The sequence below is a fragment of the Rhineura floridana genome, chromosome 13 (genome assembly GCF_030035675.1).
Source record: "Rhineura floridana isolate rRhiFlo1 chromosome 13, rRhiFlo1.hap2, whole genome shotgun sequence".
In the NCBI taxonomy this organism is placed as follows: Eukaryota; Metazoa; Chordata; class Lepidosauria; order Squamata; family Rhineuridae; genus Rhineura; species Rhineura floridana.
In genome coordinates, this window is record NC_084492.1 from 27133154 (window position 1) to 27149426 (window position 16273).

Here is a 16273-nt window from a genome sequence, read left to right on the forward strand (position 1 = left end):
CTCTTCTTGTCCACATGAGACTATTGAGGTGGCAAATGGGTGAGACAGTACAGGCATTCTCAGAGCAATGAGAAGGTGAAATAAGGCATGAAAACCTGACCTCTCAATCCATGATCAAATTATGCTGTACAAGACAGGGGGTAGGGGGCTTAATGAAAACTACAAGCGTCAACCCCTATTTTCACACAATTATAGCCATATAATATCTTCAACAAGAGATAACCTCCTAAAAAAGTAGCAAAGTGGGACATTTCAAAAGAGAAGGGGCATATACCCCTTCTGGCTCCCTTGTAATTAAAGCACTGAACATGGATGCTTCTGGATAGACAGCCTGAGCAAACAAAGCAAGAGACCAGACTGCTTTCCTCAGCTAGGTACAGAGTGATAGAGAGATATGATGGAGAAATCCCAGCAAGGGGGCTGATGGGGACCCAAGCCATTGTTCTCACTTAGCCTTTTAAAACGGCAATTAAGAGGGGCATCACAAATGGGAGGAGGCTGCCCTTCTATAATCAGAACACTGCTCTTTACCCCCTTTCTATCTAAAAGAAACTTTTCTTCTAGGACTCTCATTTGACATAGAAGAAACAACAACTCAAACCTGTTGAGTTTTGTATTGCTTTCTCTTATTTCCGCCTCTTCTAGGGGGAAAAAATCTTGCTGGACCTGAGTCCTGGACCCCATTCAGCCTTGCAAAATTACAACTCATATGCTTAATTACAAATTTGTAGATGAAATGTTAAAACTTAACTTAAAAGAGATTTCAAAAGCAGTGACTTACCTGCAGTGAAATCGTTAGTCAGATCTATGAATGCATGGGAGTGAGGAGTATACATTTTGTTTTGTGTGTCCAGTGCTACGTGCCATGATAAATTCCTACAAAACAATTTGTTAAAAGTTAGTTTTAAAAACAAGGTAACACTTGAATCTCGTCAGTGTTGGCATTCAACTACTTACAATTCATTTGGCCTCAATTATATAATAATGTGTGTATGTACATGCATGTGTGTGATCTCTGCATTTATACATACTTAGATGATTACTACATGCATTTGACAATGCAGGTGTGACCCACAGAGGCTTATGTTACAATAAATCTGCTAGCCTCTAAAGGTGCCACAAGTCTCATGACATGAGTAATTCGGACTGAATAACAAGCTAAGAGGACAGAAAAACACACCATTTCAAAGGGCGAACACAGTCTCAGTTTGATCTGAGCACATTTTATCAGCATTCATCATACTTTTATTTTCTAGAAAGGAAAAAAAACACTCTACCACTATAGATTTGTCATCTTGCCTTGTGGCTACTGCTTTTAACTGGGACCTTGCTTGTTGGGCCAATTTGCTATCAGGTTTCTGGAATATGATGTTCATATTTTGTCATCTTAATTAGAGCCTCCTTTAAAAAAAAAAAAGCTGGCTGAGCCAATGAGCCAGTTCTTCTTGAATTAAGCCAGCCAAATTTTTTAAATGGTAGTGCTATGTCTTCCACTTGTTTAGTACTCCACATATAATCCCTAGTATTGTAACATGCTAACCAAAATTGCATTAGCACCCTCTTTGCTTTCTCTATTTTTTGATTCACACTGAGTGACGGGGGTTAGGACTCTTGCTTTTATTCAGTTTTATATACTACATTTCCATAGGCACATTTCCAAGCAACAAATAAATGAAAGCTGAAATATGGATGTTAGTACCATGCAATGCACATCTGGGAATTCTGCCAGGCAACTATACCCAAGATTCTGCCTCTGTGGGAATGACTAAATAAGCAGGCAAATAGTGAACATGTATTCTACTGTATTTACATATATAAAGAACTCAGTTTAAGGTTGGATAGAATAGTTCTAATTGCATGAGTAAGACAAAACAGAAACAGGAATGGGAAAGAAAGCTCATGTGAAATCTCTATAGGTTAAAGGGGTGGGGGAAGCTTTTCTCTTCAACACAGTTGCCTAAACACATTTAATTGGTATTGCTGTTGCTCCTGCTGAACTTCTCACTAGTTCATCCAATGATTAAGAATTCTTTAAGAAGATTTGGCTTAAGATACTTTATTCCTTTGAAATCTTAGTTCTCACTTAAACTGATGAACCTTTCTTGTCTTGAAATGTAACCTTCAGGTTTTATGAGTGGAAGCCCATGCATGGAGAAAAAAATTAATGGCTTGTAAAATAACCACACACACACACAAATCTCAAACAGGCTGTCCTCTGATAAGAGCTCAACGGAATTTGATTTCTTTGCTTGGAAGTACATTAAAGAAGGGCTAGTTACCAGAAGCATCAGGCCAAAGATTACTCACTTCTTCATTCCAGAGCAGGGCTGGAAAACCTGTGGCACTCCAGATGTTTTTGAATGACAACTCCCATCAGCCCCACCTAGTATGTCTAATGGGCAGGAATTATGGGAGTTGTAATCCAACAACATTTGGAGGGCCACAGATTCCCCATGCCCGTTTTAGAGGGACAGACACCTTCCCAGAAAGAACTCTGATGCTCCACAGTATGAGTGAATACCAATGAGGTCTACTGCAGTGCTGGACTTCAACCAGACAAACTCATGTTCAAATTTTTGCTCAGCCATAAAGCTCGTTTGGTGACCTTGGACCAGTTACTCTCTCTCTCTGTCTAAGCCAACACACTATACAAATCAATGTACATGCCCAGTGGGAGGGGTGGGAGATGCCTTCTTTTTTTCTCCGTTCGCAACAGCAGTCCTAATGCTGTATGGTACAGCAAACAAATTTGCAGTGTTTCATGGAAGCCAAGCATGCAGATCCTGAAGTTGTTCTGGGCATGCCATTGAACATACATACAGTAACTCCCTGAACTGAGGCATAGGTAACCAGATCACATACCACCTCTAGATTACCTATTTCTGATAGGTTTTTCTAATGTTTAATTTAAATCTACATAAATGTAAGCCTAGAGAGCCAGTGTGGTGTAGTGGTTAACATGTTGGACTATGACCTGGGAGACCAGGGTTCGAATCCCCACACAGCCATGAAGCTTACGGGGTGACCTTGGGCCAGTCACTGCCTCTCAGCTTCAGAGGAAGGCAATGGTAAACCCCCTCTGAATACCGCTTACCATGAAAACCCTATTCATAGGATCATCATAAGTCAGGATCGACTTGAAGGCAGTCCATTTCTATTTCAACTGTAAGCCTAAAAATACACAGTCATGGCTGAAATCAGCTTCATGTCCCACTGGAGCAACTGTTACTCCTGCCTCTTTCTCATAGGTTCCTATGAGCTTGTATTTTATGGAACCCCTAGGCATACTTATTCAGAAGCAAGCCCAAATAAGTTCAATGGGGCTTACCTCCTAGAAAAAGTGCTAAGGACGACACTCAAATGTTTACTTGGAAGCATCAAGCTCCATGATGCTTAATGTGGCTTATTGCCAGGGAAGTGTAAATAGTAGTCAGGGTTGCTGTCAAGCAGAGGTTGCCAGTGTGGTACCCAGCAAATCCACAGAAGTTTTTCTTGTGCCCACAGCCCCCACTCTGCGACATTAGGCTCCTGCTGGGAGGAAGGGTGGGATATAAATCAAATCAAATCAAATAATAAAGGCTCGAAAGCAGCATTCTATTGTAACCAATATAATAGGTTGCAGGGTGTGTGCTGGTGGTGCCCACAATAGTTTCTCTGGTTTGCAAATGTACCCATGGGCCCAAAAGGGTTGGTGATCCCTGGGACTGGGGCTGCCATTTCCTCCTGTTAATCTGCTCTCCCTGAACAAAGGAGCAGTGAGAGGATCAAGTAGAAGTAGTAACACCTGCATGTTCTATCTTCTCTCTTGGAAATGGTGCTGATTGAGCCCAGAAAAAAATGCATGCAAATAAGCTATGCAAAAAGAGGCCAGGAGGATGAAGGTCCATGGAGAAGCCTCCCCCACCTCCAAGAAATGGAACATGCAGCATTATTTAAGCATACCTAGTTCTTTAAGCATTCTGTTAAAAAGATTTGAAAGAAAAATCCTGTATCTTTTTTGTAGCTTTCAGCAGAATTCTTTGCCAACATCTTTGAACCACGACTTCCAGGATGGAACACTGCACTCCCAATTAAGTCATGCCATATTGATCAGTTTTATTATATGGATTTTTGCATGCAGTGCTATCTAAGAGTGTTTTCCAAAATGTACCAACATTTGGCAGAGACATGTTTTCCTTTCAAAATGTGTAAAGGCACCATCCTAGATAAGTCTGCATTAATTTCTTCAGAATTTCCTTATGAACTTACACACTTCCCCCCATTAAAAGACAGAACACTGAGTTGTAAAGAAAAAAGCATAGTTGTGCTTTCATACACTGTGAAGAATTTATTATAACCAGAACTATAATATTCAACTGTTTTTTGAACCATGCTACTTTCCAGTAAAAATGTTTCCTCTTGGGGATGGAGGTGTGTGAAGAAGACAGAAGAGGAAAAAGCAGGGAGACCTTTTTGCTCAAAAGCTGATAAAATCTTTCAACATAATCATTGCAAGGTTACAGTTGCTGTCATCCACATCCTTGAGGAATATGCTGGCTTTGTTCTGTAAATCACAGTTTTTAAACAGAAGTCATCTTGATAAAAATGAAAGAGATTAATGGCCAAAAACCTATCTCACAAGGGCAGAAGAACTTCCCCCTGGATGCTTAAAGTGATTTCAACATCTAAACATTGTTTCTATTTCTACAGTACAAAATAATTTCCCCTCTCAAAAACAGCTGTTATAAACAGATTTCTGGGAGGAAAAAGCCAAGTCTTAATAACAGGAAAATGACAGCAATCTATCTAGCTATTCTAATATAGATATATTAAATTACTGGGTAATTTACCTAAATGAGGTAACCTTTTACCTTTTTATTTAAGAACAGTACTCTTAGCTTGAATGATACAAACAGGTTTCTTAATTAAAACATTTAAGTGCCTGGGGACACAAGTTAGAAAAACTGGTGTACTGTTTCTATGGAAACAGCAGAATAATCTGATTGACTTCTCTGGGTCTAATGTGCTTCTCTTGACACAATAGCTAAAAAGCCCCAGGGAAGTGCAAAACACTTCACAACAAACCATTTCCTTTTGAGCTGATGAGCATCACCATTGATTACATAAAAAACTGAAACATCTGTCAAAGACTGCAGACACCTGGATTTATTCTGCAAACAGTGCCCTTCCATATTTCTATGTTCATATATACTTCTAAAACAACTATGGCAACAATTAACTGGTGGAAAATGGAAATAGACTGCCTTCAAGTCTATTCCAATTTATGGTGACCCTATGAATAGGATTTTCATGGTAAGCGGTATTCAGAGGGGCTTTACCATTGCCTCCCTCTGAGGCTGAGAGGCAGTGACTGGCCCAAGGTCACCCAATGAGCTTCATGGCTGTGTGGGGATTCAAACCCTGGTCTCCCAGGTCGTAGTTCAGCACCTTAACCACTACACCACACTGGCTCTCTAATTAACTGGTTAGATTAATGAATTTTTTAAAAAAACTGACTTAAAAAGGAGACAACATGTAAAAACTTTTAGTCGATTTTAAAATGGGGGCCACAATTTGTTAGTCAACTTTTTTTTTTTTTTTTTTAAAAGATTATTTCTTTAAACACAACTGACGGCAAACATCGTCTTAAGAAGAGGCATTTCCCTTTCTCTCACAGGCAGATGATTCCTTCTACAATGGGGTGTGTGTGGACCTGTGGCAATCCTGTTATAGTTGGGCTCCACTCCCATTAGTCCAGCCAGCAGGGCCAATGGTCAGAGATGATGGAAGTAACATCTGGAGCACAACAGGTTCCCCACCCCTGAACTAAAAAATATGAGTGCATCATTAAAAAGAAGAAGCATGCTTCTTGTTTTAGATTATTTGTATCAACAAGCAAATATAATTGATTTATTAATCAGACAATTGGGTGACTGTCATAAACACAAGCCTATATTCATAGAAATGTGTAATTTTTTATTTGTTTATGGGGCCTAATGAGAAACACACAGGGACTTCTTTCTCTGCTTTTTGTACTCCAGATTCTTTTTCTATTAGGGAAGAAGCAAACATTATGATAACTATGAGGCTACTGCCCCAAACGGCCGCCCCATACGTAGTTCATCTCTGCCCTTCTGTTAGATGTAGCAAAAGTATCTATGCCTTTGTGTCATCATGCTGTCTCGTTTCCCTGGAGTGGCTGCCAGTGATGTAGAGGAGAGGCACAAAACAGGATGATGTCAGAAAGCAGGCAAGTTTCACTCCATTATACATAAGGGGCAAATGGAACACAGTGCTCCATTTTCTGTTGCAGCACGATGTTTATCATAACATCTATTTCCACTGTTAATGTAAGAGAATATTTCTGTAATTAACTTTTCACAGCAACAGGATTTAACTTTCTTAGACTGCAATCCAATACATGTCTACTCACAAGTAAGCTCCACTGGGTTCAATGATACTTACTCCCAGGTAAGTGTGTATTGGATTGCAGACTTAATTACTTAGCACAGGTATTTTAACTCCAGCAATTCCATAGAAATTACTTCCATATCCTCATAAGCACAATGTGTTGTGCATTTTTTACTTCAATATGTCAGCTCACACCAAGTTTCTATGATAAGCTGAGGAAGACTTTGCATCTCCTCCTTTCCTTTCCATCCTGCAATACTTTCCTCTGTTGTTCCTGGCGGCCATCAGAGACCTAGTCCACTGCAGTGGTGTAAAGGAACACAGCAGCCAGATGTAGCATGTAACGTGTTTAATACAATTTGAGTGAACTCTCATATACAAAATGCATTATTAATTTACAGATTTAGATATTATTTTGAATTACTGAGAAATGTGTGTTTATGATTTGTGAATATTATTAATTTTGCATTTATAGTTTGCAAAATTGATTTTATAAATAAAAAAGAAACACAGCAGCTGGAACTGAAAAATCAGTGACCACAGACTCATAGACTCTTCCACATTTTCAGACAAAATTTGCCTCCCAACTCTTGCTTGAGTTAACCGTGATTAAAAATTACATCTACACCAACAGTAGTCAATGTGGTGTCCTCCAGATGTTGCTGGACTGCATCTTCCATCATCCTTGACCATTGGTCATGCTGGCTAGGGCTGATGGGAGTTGGAGACCAGCAACATCAGGAGGGCAACAGGTTGGCTACCCCTGATCTACACCATTAAATATACACGTTTTAATTTAATAAATTATTAAATTTTAATAAATTTAATCAATCAATAAATAATTTATGTTGGAGGAGCCCTCCAAGGATCTGAACCCATGGTTTGAAGCTGGTTTGCAAATCCTGACTGAGAGGAGAACTAAACATGGCTAGCATCATAGTGCCAAGGTAATTTTTAACTACTGTTCAACCAAACAGTGTAAGAACATAAGTCCTGCTGGATCAGACCAAAGACCTGTCTAGTCCAGTATTCTCTTTCCACAGTGGCCAGCCAAATGCCTCTGGGAAGCCTACAAGGAAAGGAAAGGAGGAACTTTTTATCAGAAAGCTCACAACCCCCTCTCAATCGTTCCTTTTATTTTTTTGTCAACATAGAGACAAAGAGTTCAAGATGTCAAAACCTGAGGAATTCTGCACGCTTGTTCGTATGTACAGGCGGGCCCTGCTTATATGGCAGGTTCCGTTCCAGACCCCCGCCGTAAAGCGGAAATCACCGTAAAGCGGAACCCCATTGAGTATAATGGGGCACATCACGCAAAAATGATGCGAAAATGCCACAAAAGCAGCAAAATCAGCTTTAAAACGGGGAATGAAAGCCGCCGCATTAGTGGAACGCTGGTAAGCGAAGCGCCGGTAAGCGGGGCCCTACTGTAACACCAAGCCATACCATGACTTGGTGCAAATGAGCAAGAACGTGGGCTCCTAGAGAGGAAATTGCAGCCACTTTGCTCCTCTCCAGTGATTTTGCTGCTGAGCTAAGCCATGGTTTGGTTATTTCCAGACAAACTACAAGCTATAACTAAAGTTTGTCCTATAGCTTGCAGCTCATGATTTATCTAGAGAGCACTAAACTGTGGCTTAGCTCAGCAAGGCACAGCAGCAAAATGGCTAGGGAGGAACAAAGTTGATGCAATATCTTCGGAAGCTTTCACACTTTCTTTGTGCCAAGCCATAGTTTGTCTACAGTATGCCTACAGAGGCAATAATACACCAAGTTCTACCTCTCTGCAAGGCACAGTACCAAATGCATACCAAAAGCTCAATTCAGCGTAAACTCAATATTTTCCAATAGCAGGAGGATTCATGACAGTAACATTGCAAAGTAAAAACTTATGACACAATGCACATTTCCAATAGTGATATATTAATTTAGCTTACCTGCCAATCAGTACCTGTGGCTTATCAGAGTCACTTGTAACTCCAAATACATCAGGAATTAAGTCACCATTGAAACTGTAGGAGCAACAACAACAACATGAGCTTTCCAGCCACACTATCAATACACCAGCATTATTAAAAATGACCAACTTATAATTACAGATTCAAAACACTAAAAAATACTAATTATAGTTTCCCCCTCCCCAAAGATTAACAGCCACCTCTCAAGAAAAATTATGCAGAATCTTAGGAAAATAGGAACCTGCCTTATCCTGAGTCAGACCACTGATCCATCTAGCTCAGTATTGTCCATACTGCTTGGCAGAGACTCTCCCAGGGTTTCAGATAGGGGTCTCTCTCAGCCCTGCTTGGAGATGCAGGGGATTGAACTGGGACCTTCTGCATGCAAAGCAGGTGCTCTACCTCTGAGCTACAACCCTTTCTTGAAATCCGAAGAACAGAGTATGGCTAGAGACCACATTTTAAATTCTCAGTACGTTTACATGGCAATCCTGTACACACTTTCCTATGAGAAAGTCCCACTGAACTCAATGGGGTTTACTTCCAAGTAGACATCTATAGGATTGCCGTGTCAGTCAGTCATAACATTTTCTCTGTTTTATTCCAATTTACAGTTGTATTCTCATAATAATGAACATATACTTACTCCATGATTAGCGGCTCATCATGAAATGTCTTATTTAATACAAACTTACGATTTACATCTGAAAGCAAAGAAAATTCACAGCTGTTACACTTGGTGATTAAGTTCTCTCAAATTAATGTGTACTTCAAGCAGTTTGGAACCCCTGGCCCACAGATTAGATGCAATTGGATTTCATCCAGCCTTCTGGGTCTTCTCTTGCCCATCAGCTGTTCAACAGGGAGCAGCTGAGAGGAAAAAGGGCTTTCATGTTGTACAAAGTGTACAATTGCAGTTTTGTTCTCTCCAAGAAGAATGCTGCAAGAAGATCAAATCGGGAGAATTTGAAAGCAAAGAGGTTTGTGTTCCTTGCAAATATGTAAAAAAGTGTCTACAGATTTTGCAATTGCACACATGCAGTTTTATGGATGCAATTGCATTTTGAAGTTTGAGTGTTTGAATAACTGTTAAGTAACGGAAACCAATAGATAGTTGCTTAAGCAAGAGTATTCACTGAGTACCTAGAAAAGAGAGATTTGAATCAGGCATAATCACTCAAGCTCCAAAAGACAGTGGTGCATGCTTCATCACAGCCTACATGTGTTCATACATACATGAACACAGGAAGCTGTGTTTTTGTGAATCAGACCATTAGTCTATCTATCATGGTATCATCTGCAGTGACCATCAGTAGCTCCCCAGGGTATCAGACAGGATACTTTTCCAACCACTGAATTGCTGGAGACTGAACTTGGAACCTTTTGAATGTGATCTACACTGACCTATGTGTCAAGGTTCTGTGCACATAGGGTACTTGATGGAAATTGTGGTGGGACCAATAAGTGCAACCCTGATTCCTCCATCCATGCATGCGGACAGGGCTATTGCTAGAATCTTTCAGGATTGAACTCTACAACTTGATGATTATTCTCTAAAAAATTTAAATCAGTATTGCCTACCTAAAGTTTGATTATTTCCCCAGAAAATTAAAACAGATAGGTCAGCATTGGGTTGTTTTTGTGGACGAGTTGTCAGGAGGACATCCATTTGTGAATCACCATCATAATCACCAGGAACAACACTGGTTATCACAACATTTCTAAAATTAAAGGGAAAAAAGGGGACAAATTAAAAAGTATGATTAACTAAATAGAGTGAAACTGCAAACAAAATAAATGCATTTTTTGTAACTCAAACAATTGCTTTGCACATAATTCTTGCATATAATTCCTCCTCTAAGGCAGGATAAAACCTGAGCATTATATCATCCTCTATGTTCTGCCCAGTCCTCCAAAACTCTTGAGGTATTTCCAACAGCTGAATCTATCTAGCTCTTTAAAACTGGTGCTTAATAATTTGCTTCCACATACAACAGCCTCCAAGATGAAACTAAGGGCAGATCCATTTTAAATTCTTATTCTTAAGCCTGTGAAGCTGCAATCCTGTACACACTTACTTGGGAGTTAGTCCTTTTGAGTTCCATAGGATTTACTTCTGAGCAGACATGTACAGGATCGCACTGTACGACTTACACGGCTGCCTTTGAATTCTTGTTCTGAAGAGGAATAGCTTACTCCTATTGTTTAGAGCTTCTGCCCTTCTTTTACTTTGTGTTTAGTGCTCTTATAACGTCTGAACTTTTCTTCTATTGGGAAACAGGCTTGTCGCAATTATAGCAGGAGTGGGGAAACCTCAGGTGTGGGGCCACATGTGGCCCTCCAGGTCTCTCTATCTGGCTCCTGGGCTCTCCCCAGGCCACACCCTTCACCAGTTGTGCTCTGCACCTTCCCCAAGAGCTGTTGACTGGTGGGATGCATCAATGCCTCTTGCTTACCTGATGGAGAGATGTGTGTAGTGAGAGATGTAGAAAACTCCAATGTTTGTATGTCTGGAATGTATGCTACTGCAGGAAAAAAAATTGCATCTGTTGCTCCACCCACTTTTGGCATCTGGCTCCACATACCACTGGCAAAAAGGTTGCCCACAAGGAATTGTGGCCCTTGGGCTGAAAAAGGTTCCTAACCCCTGAATTATAACCTTTGCAGAACTGCGCTTATGACAGATGTGAATGATTTCCTAAAGTTTCTTGCAGAAGTAGCATATCAGAGCCAGACAGGCAACTTAAACTGGACATATCTACTTGCTATTTCTTGCTGAAAGTTATACAAAACGAGCACAGATGGCCACTAAAAGAAAACGTATCAGATTCCAGTTGCTATCTAGCCCAAGTGTAATTCCTACTATACAAGTCACAAACTATGACAGTTACCAGTTTTCAGGTTGTCAAAAATTTTCCTATATACATTTCAAAAAACCACAACACACAACCTTGAGTCTTAAGTTCCATGATGAATAAACACAGCAATCGGCTAGTGAGAACAAATAGGACACAACAGCCTTTGGAAAGCCCTGCTCTGCAGGAATGAGAACAGGATTCAATCTGCTATACTTCAGATGTATTTAATATACATTATAAAAATATACTTACGTTAATGATAAGTTGACTTTGGGCTTAAAATAGGGTTCTGTTTGGTCTGCCAGGAAGATATTTAATTGACTGCCTGAAAAGCAAAGAAATACATGGCTTTAGTCTTAAAAAGAAAACATCAGGTTAGAAATGGTCACGTAATACTTTTTTTTTTTTTAACTTTCTGCCCTTAGGGAACCTTTTTGTACAACAAGAACCCTAGCAACTACCCTATGTTTAATATAAGTCTCAGTAGGTGGGGGGTTGTGAGTACAAACACACACAGTTCATGATGCACATTGTCTACCTGTACTGAGATTTCACTGTTTCTCCACACATAATGTGAGTGTGGCCCTAGAACACACACAGCACTCCAAAGCGCACCATAGGAAAATATCAGTAATGACGGACAAGCTGTTTTCCAGAAACCTTGTCCACCATTACTAAACTTTTCACTGAGTAGACCCTTGGTTGCTTGGAATATACTTTGCTGTAATGTATTTAAAGTGGTCCTCTCTTATAAATCTTTTTTTTTAAACCAATTCAAAAATCAAGAACACTAAGAGCAAGTCTAACTGTAACGCCAAACCATGCTTTGACTTTACGGGAACAAGCCCCGCTGGACCCTCAGGCCTGCGTGCTTCTTCTTCTCACTTCTTTCTCATATAAACTGAATGAAATCTACCACACTGTTGGGTTTCAGTCTCAAGCAAAAGCCCATCATGATTGTTTCTATGGATTTTGATTTGATCTGGAATCACCGACCACGTCTAAGACTTGCCGCAGAGATGTGCAAAGTTGTATTTAGTCATTACTAGGGTGTGGCATGCATGAGAGTCAGTAAGCTATACTAGGTTTCTTTCCCCAGTCTAGAGCTGACCAAAGCTGTCCACCTCAAGCCCACACTCCTTTTATAAACGCTAGATTCACTTATCTTCATGCTCACCAGACAAGGGACTGCTCAAGCCTTACTCCCATCTGTTATGAAATCCCAATGCCTATTCTAGCAACAGGAAAACTTCCACATGTGTCAGAAATCACTTTCTCCAAATGGGCTTCATCAAAAGGCAGAGGCACAGTACTCTACTTTGCTGTAGAACATAAAGGACCATAATATGATCCATTAGTTCCAGGCCACTCCCTTTCCACAGACTCCCCTTTCACTAAACTATAAAGAAGTTCAATTTATTGCTTTCTGCCCCTAGTTACAATTGTTGCTCAACCAATAAAAAGATTATTAGAAAACTAACAGACTATAAATAAACTATTTATTTTAGGACATTTATGAGCTGCCGTTCAGCATAAGCTCCAAGGGCATCATTGGCTACATGTGCACGTCACAATAAGCCAGGGTTTCTGGTTTATTGTGCATGAACAGCATGCTAGTGCATGCTGCCCAATTTCTCCTGCTTTGGTTCTTGCCTGGTGCAAGCAGGATAAACAAGTCAGGAACTTCAGACTTTGTAAGCCAGTGACAAACATGGTTTAAGGCTGGCTAGCAATCCTGGCTTGTTAGGGAGGGACAAACAATACCGGATTTGGGTGTAATGGAAAGGCAGGCTTAATTGTGGCTTCCTGGTTTGTTTCTCCTGGTCATGCCAGGGGAGAAGCAACTGGTCCCAGCAGGGTCCCTATGTCTCCAGAATCCTCTTCTGCTGACTGGAACCAATCAAAGTGAAAGGAGGCAAGTCAGCCACTGAGAATACTCTTCTCAGTAGCTAACACACTCCCCTTTCATGCTGATTTGCTTCTAAGGATATTTGTTGTTGTGGGAGAAAGTGCACATGAGAAGGACTGAGGAGGGTGGAGACGATGACGATGAGCAAATAAGTAAGCAAACAAAGGAAAGTGGAAAAGGAGGTGGGGTGGGGAGAGCTTGGGCTGAAGGGGGGTCTCTGTCTTGGCTGCACAGCCACCAATTTGTTTCTCTGTTTGTTAACAACAATCTTATTCTCAATGCAGCAGCAAAAAAAGGGGACGGGGAAGATGTGTGGTTTTGTTCCAGCCACAAACCAGGAGTAGAATGAGAGGCAGTAGATGAAACGTGAAAAAACATGTTTGGGGTGAGAGGAAGAAAGTGTGTGTGTGTGTGTGTTGTGTGTGTGTGGTACAGCCAACACTAGAAGTTAGGAACAAGTATTTCCATGCTTAAGTTTCCTCTTAAAACTCATAAGCTCTGCCCAAATGCACCTTAGTATGACAACAACCAAGAAGGAAAACTCAGCAAAGAAAGTTTCTCAGCTTACAGCATCTTAGTACATTTGTCCATGTATATGCACAGAAAACAGTACATCTAGCTGAAAGGGAACATACGGAGATCTGCATTGATCATTACAATGCATCAGTATGAGAAAGTATTCCAAACACGGCAAGAGACTGAAAGCTCATATTATTGAATAATCTTAGAAGGTTGTATATTAGGAAGGGGTGTGGCTGTGCAGGAACACGGCTGTGAGGGGGTGTGATGCGACTATCATGAAGGGACCCTGCTCTTCTGAATTTGCCACTACACTACTGCAGAGAAATTATAACAGACTGAAATGTACATGCATGTGTGTATAGAATAGTGATAAGAGAGTTGGATACACACTTCAGGTTGTGTCTAACTAATTCTACTCAGAGTAGACCCAGTGAATTTAATGGACCTAAGTTAGTTGTCTGTTAATTTCAATAGGCCTACTCTGAGTAGAACAATTATTGGATATAATGCTTAGTCATGTTTTTGACAGACCCACTGAAATTGAACATAGCTTAGTCTGGGCCCAACCCCATCCAGTCAAGCCCAGACCAGCCCGTTTGAACTGTGTATAGTTCTGGTCGTCTCACCTCAAAAAGGATATTGTAGAGTTGGAAAAGGTTCAGCAAAGGGCAACCAAAATGATCAAGGGGATGGAACAACTCCCCTATGAGGAAAGGTTGCAGCATTTGGGGCTTTTTAGTTAGGAAAAAAGGTGAGTCAGAGGCGATATGATAGAAGTGTATAAAATTATGCATGGCATGGATAAAGGAGATAGAGAAAAGTTTTTCCCCACTCACACAACACTAGAACTCTTGGTCATTCAATGAAGCTGAATGTTGGAAGATTCAGGACAGACAAAAACAAAGTACTTCTTCACACAGAGCATAGTTAAATTATGGAATTCGCTCCCACAAGAGGCAGTGATGGCCACCAACTTGCATGGCTTTAAAAGATTAGACAAATTCATGGAGGAAAAGACTACTAATGGCTACTAGCCATGATGGCTATGCTCTGCCACCATAGTCAGAGGCAATATGTTGCTGAAAACCAATTGCTGGAAGCCACAAGAGTATTGTTGTTGTTATTATTAATTATTAGATTTATTAGTCGCTTGATACCCGAAGGTCCCCCAAAACAAATAAACCACGCCATAAAAACAGAACAACAAACAACAACAGTAGGGATTGCTCTTGCGCTCAGGTCCTGCTTATGGGCTTCCCACGGGCATCTGCTTGGCCACTGTGAGAACAGGATTCTGGACTAGATGAGCCACCGGCCTGATCCAGCAGGGCTCTCCTTACGTTCTCCCACCGCCTTCCCTTTGTTCCTTACCTTTCCTCAGGACGAAAAGGTCCGTCTGCTTGTCGGAGTTAAAGTCCCCGAAGGCGGCCAGCGTCCCGAAGGCCTGGGCCCCGAAGAGCTGAGGAGTGACATTCTGCAGGGCCCAGCCCAGCCTCCCTACCACTAGGAGAAAAAAAAAGAGGCCGCCGAGTCCCCTCAGCGGGTGACAGTGGGAGGGGCGGCAGGGGGTCCCCATCGCGCGGCGGCGGCGGCAGCAGCAGCAGCAACCTGGATCCTTCCCGTTGCCACCGCGACCACCAACATCACTTACGGCACCCTGTCAAACAGCAGCCCATAAAGTAGGAGGCGGCCGCTCCTGTCTCAATCTAACCGACTTCCGGGTTCGGTTTACGACAGTGCCGCGCGTGAGCCCTTTCTCGCGCTCTCCGTTTCATGCGCCGATGTGCCCCGTCAGCCTGCGTGCGCCGCCGGGTTGCGTTTACGGCCGGGCCGAGTAACCGCCAACCACCTTGAGAGTAGTGGCTTGAGGAGCCGCGAGGGGGGCGGCGGAGGGAGTTCGGTCCGTCCGGCGAGCGCCAGAGCGGAGCTTCGAGTCGGCTGCTCCTGCCGCCGCCGCCACCGGTCCTTCTCTCGCCATGGCGTCCTCTCTGGCCGATGTGAGCTGGAAAGTACTGGAGCTGAGGGCCCGCTCCAAGCGTTCAGGTCTGACCTCTCCCCCTCACCTATTCCTTCCCCTTCTCGTTGCCGTCGCATGAGGAGGAGGAAGGGAAGCTGCGCTTGCCTGAGGCTGTGAGGGGATCGCTGCCTGGATCTGTCTCCCCCCATTTCTCCTCCTGTCTCCGTTTCTTCTTCCTTCTCACGTGCTACCGTCGCTCTGTCCTTCCCTTCTTCCCCCCGTCTCCTTCGCTTAAAAAGAGCCTCGCTCCATCAGACCGAAGGTCCGGCTAATCCAGCGTTCGCTTTACAACAGCGGGCGGCCCCGGGAGAAAGCTCCCAAGCAGGTGGCAATGACACTTGTACTCAGCGTCTGGTAGTTTGCAGCTATGCTGCCCCTGGACGTGGCGATTCTATTTAGCGATTGTGCCTAAAAATATTGGAGGCTGCTTTGTGCTGAGAAAGACCGTTACATCCATCCAGCTCAGTATTGCTAGGTGGTGCCTCTCCATATGTTGCTGGATTGCAACTCTCATAATCCTAAACCATTGACTGAGGGGTGCAGTAATGGAGGTTGTAATCCAACAACCCCTGAGAGCCACAGGTTCCCCACCCCAGGACTACTCTGACTGGCAGCAGAT

The 16273-nt window shown here is 42.1% G+C and overlaps 2 protein-coding genes across 7 annotated transcripts in view; one reads left to right on the forward strand and one right to left on the reverse strand.

The window, feature by feature from the left end:
- The window catches only part of ITFG1 (integrin alpha FG-GAP repeat containing 1), a 138299-nt gene extending 122931 nt beyond the window's left edge, over nucleotides 1–15368 (reverse strand). Inside the window, exons 1-6 of the mRNA XM_061594577.1 lie at nucleotides 15009–15368; nucleotides 11459–11531; nucleotides 9930–10069; nucleotides 8995–9052; nucleotides 8328–8402; nucleotides 782–876 (exon numbers count right to left, since the gene is read on the reverse strand). Coding sequence (XP_061450561.1) covers nucleotides 782–876; nucleotides 8328–8402; nucleotides 8995–9052; nucleotides 9930–10069; nucleotides 11459–11531; nucleotides 15009–15213 — 646 coding nt within the window. The 5' untranslated portion in view covers nucleotides 15214–15368. The remainder of the gene's footprint in view (nucleotides 1–781; nucleotides 877–8327; nucleotides 8403–8994; nucleotides 9053–9929; nucleotides 10070–11458; nucleotides 11532–15008) is intronic.
- Nucleotides 15369–15426: 58 nt separating this feature from the next.
- PHKB (phosphorylase kinase regulatory subunit beta) overlaps nucleotides 15427–16273 on the forward strand; it is a 154655-nt gene continuing 153808 nt past the window's right edge. For all 6 annotated transcript variants that reach the window (XM_061594575.1, XM_061594576.1, XM_061594572.1 and 3 more), the window contains exon 1: nucleotides 15427–15680. Coding sequence is in view for 4 of the 6 variants with exons in the window: in XM_061594572.1 (XP_061450556.1) it covers nucleotides 15614–15680 (67 nt within the window). In the remaining 2 variants the exon portion in view is untranslated. The remainder of the gene's footprint in view (nucleotides 15681–16273) is intronic.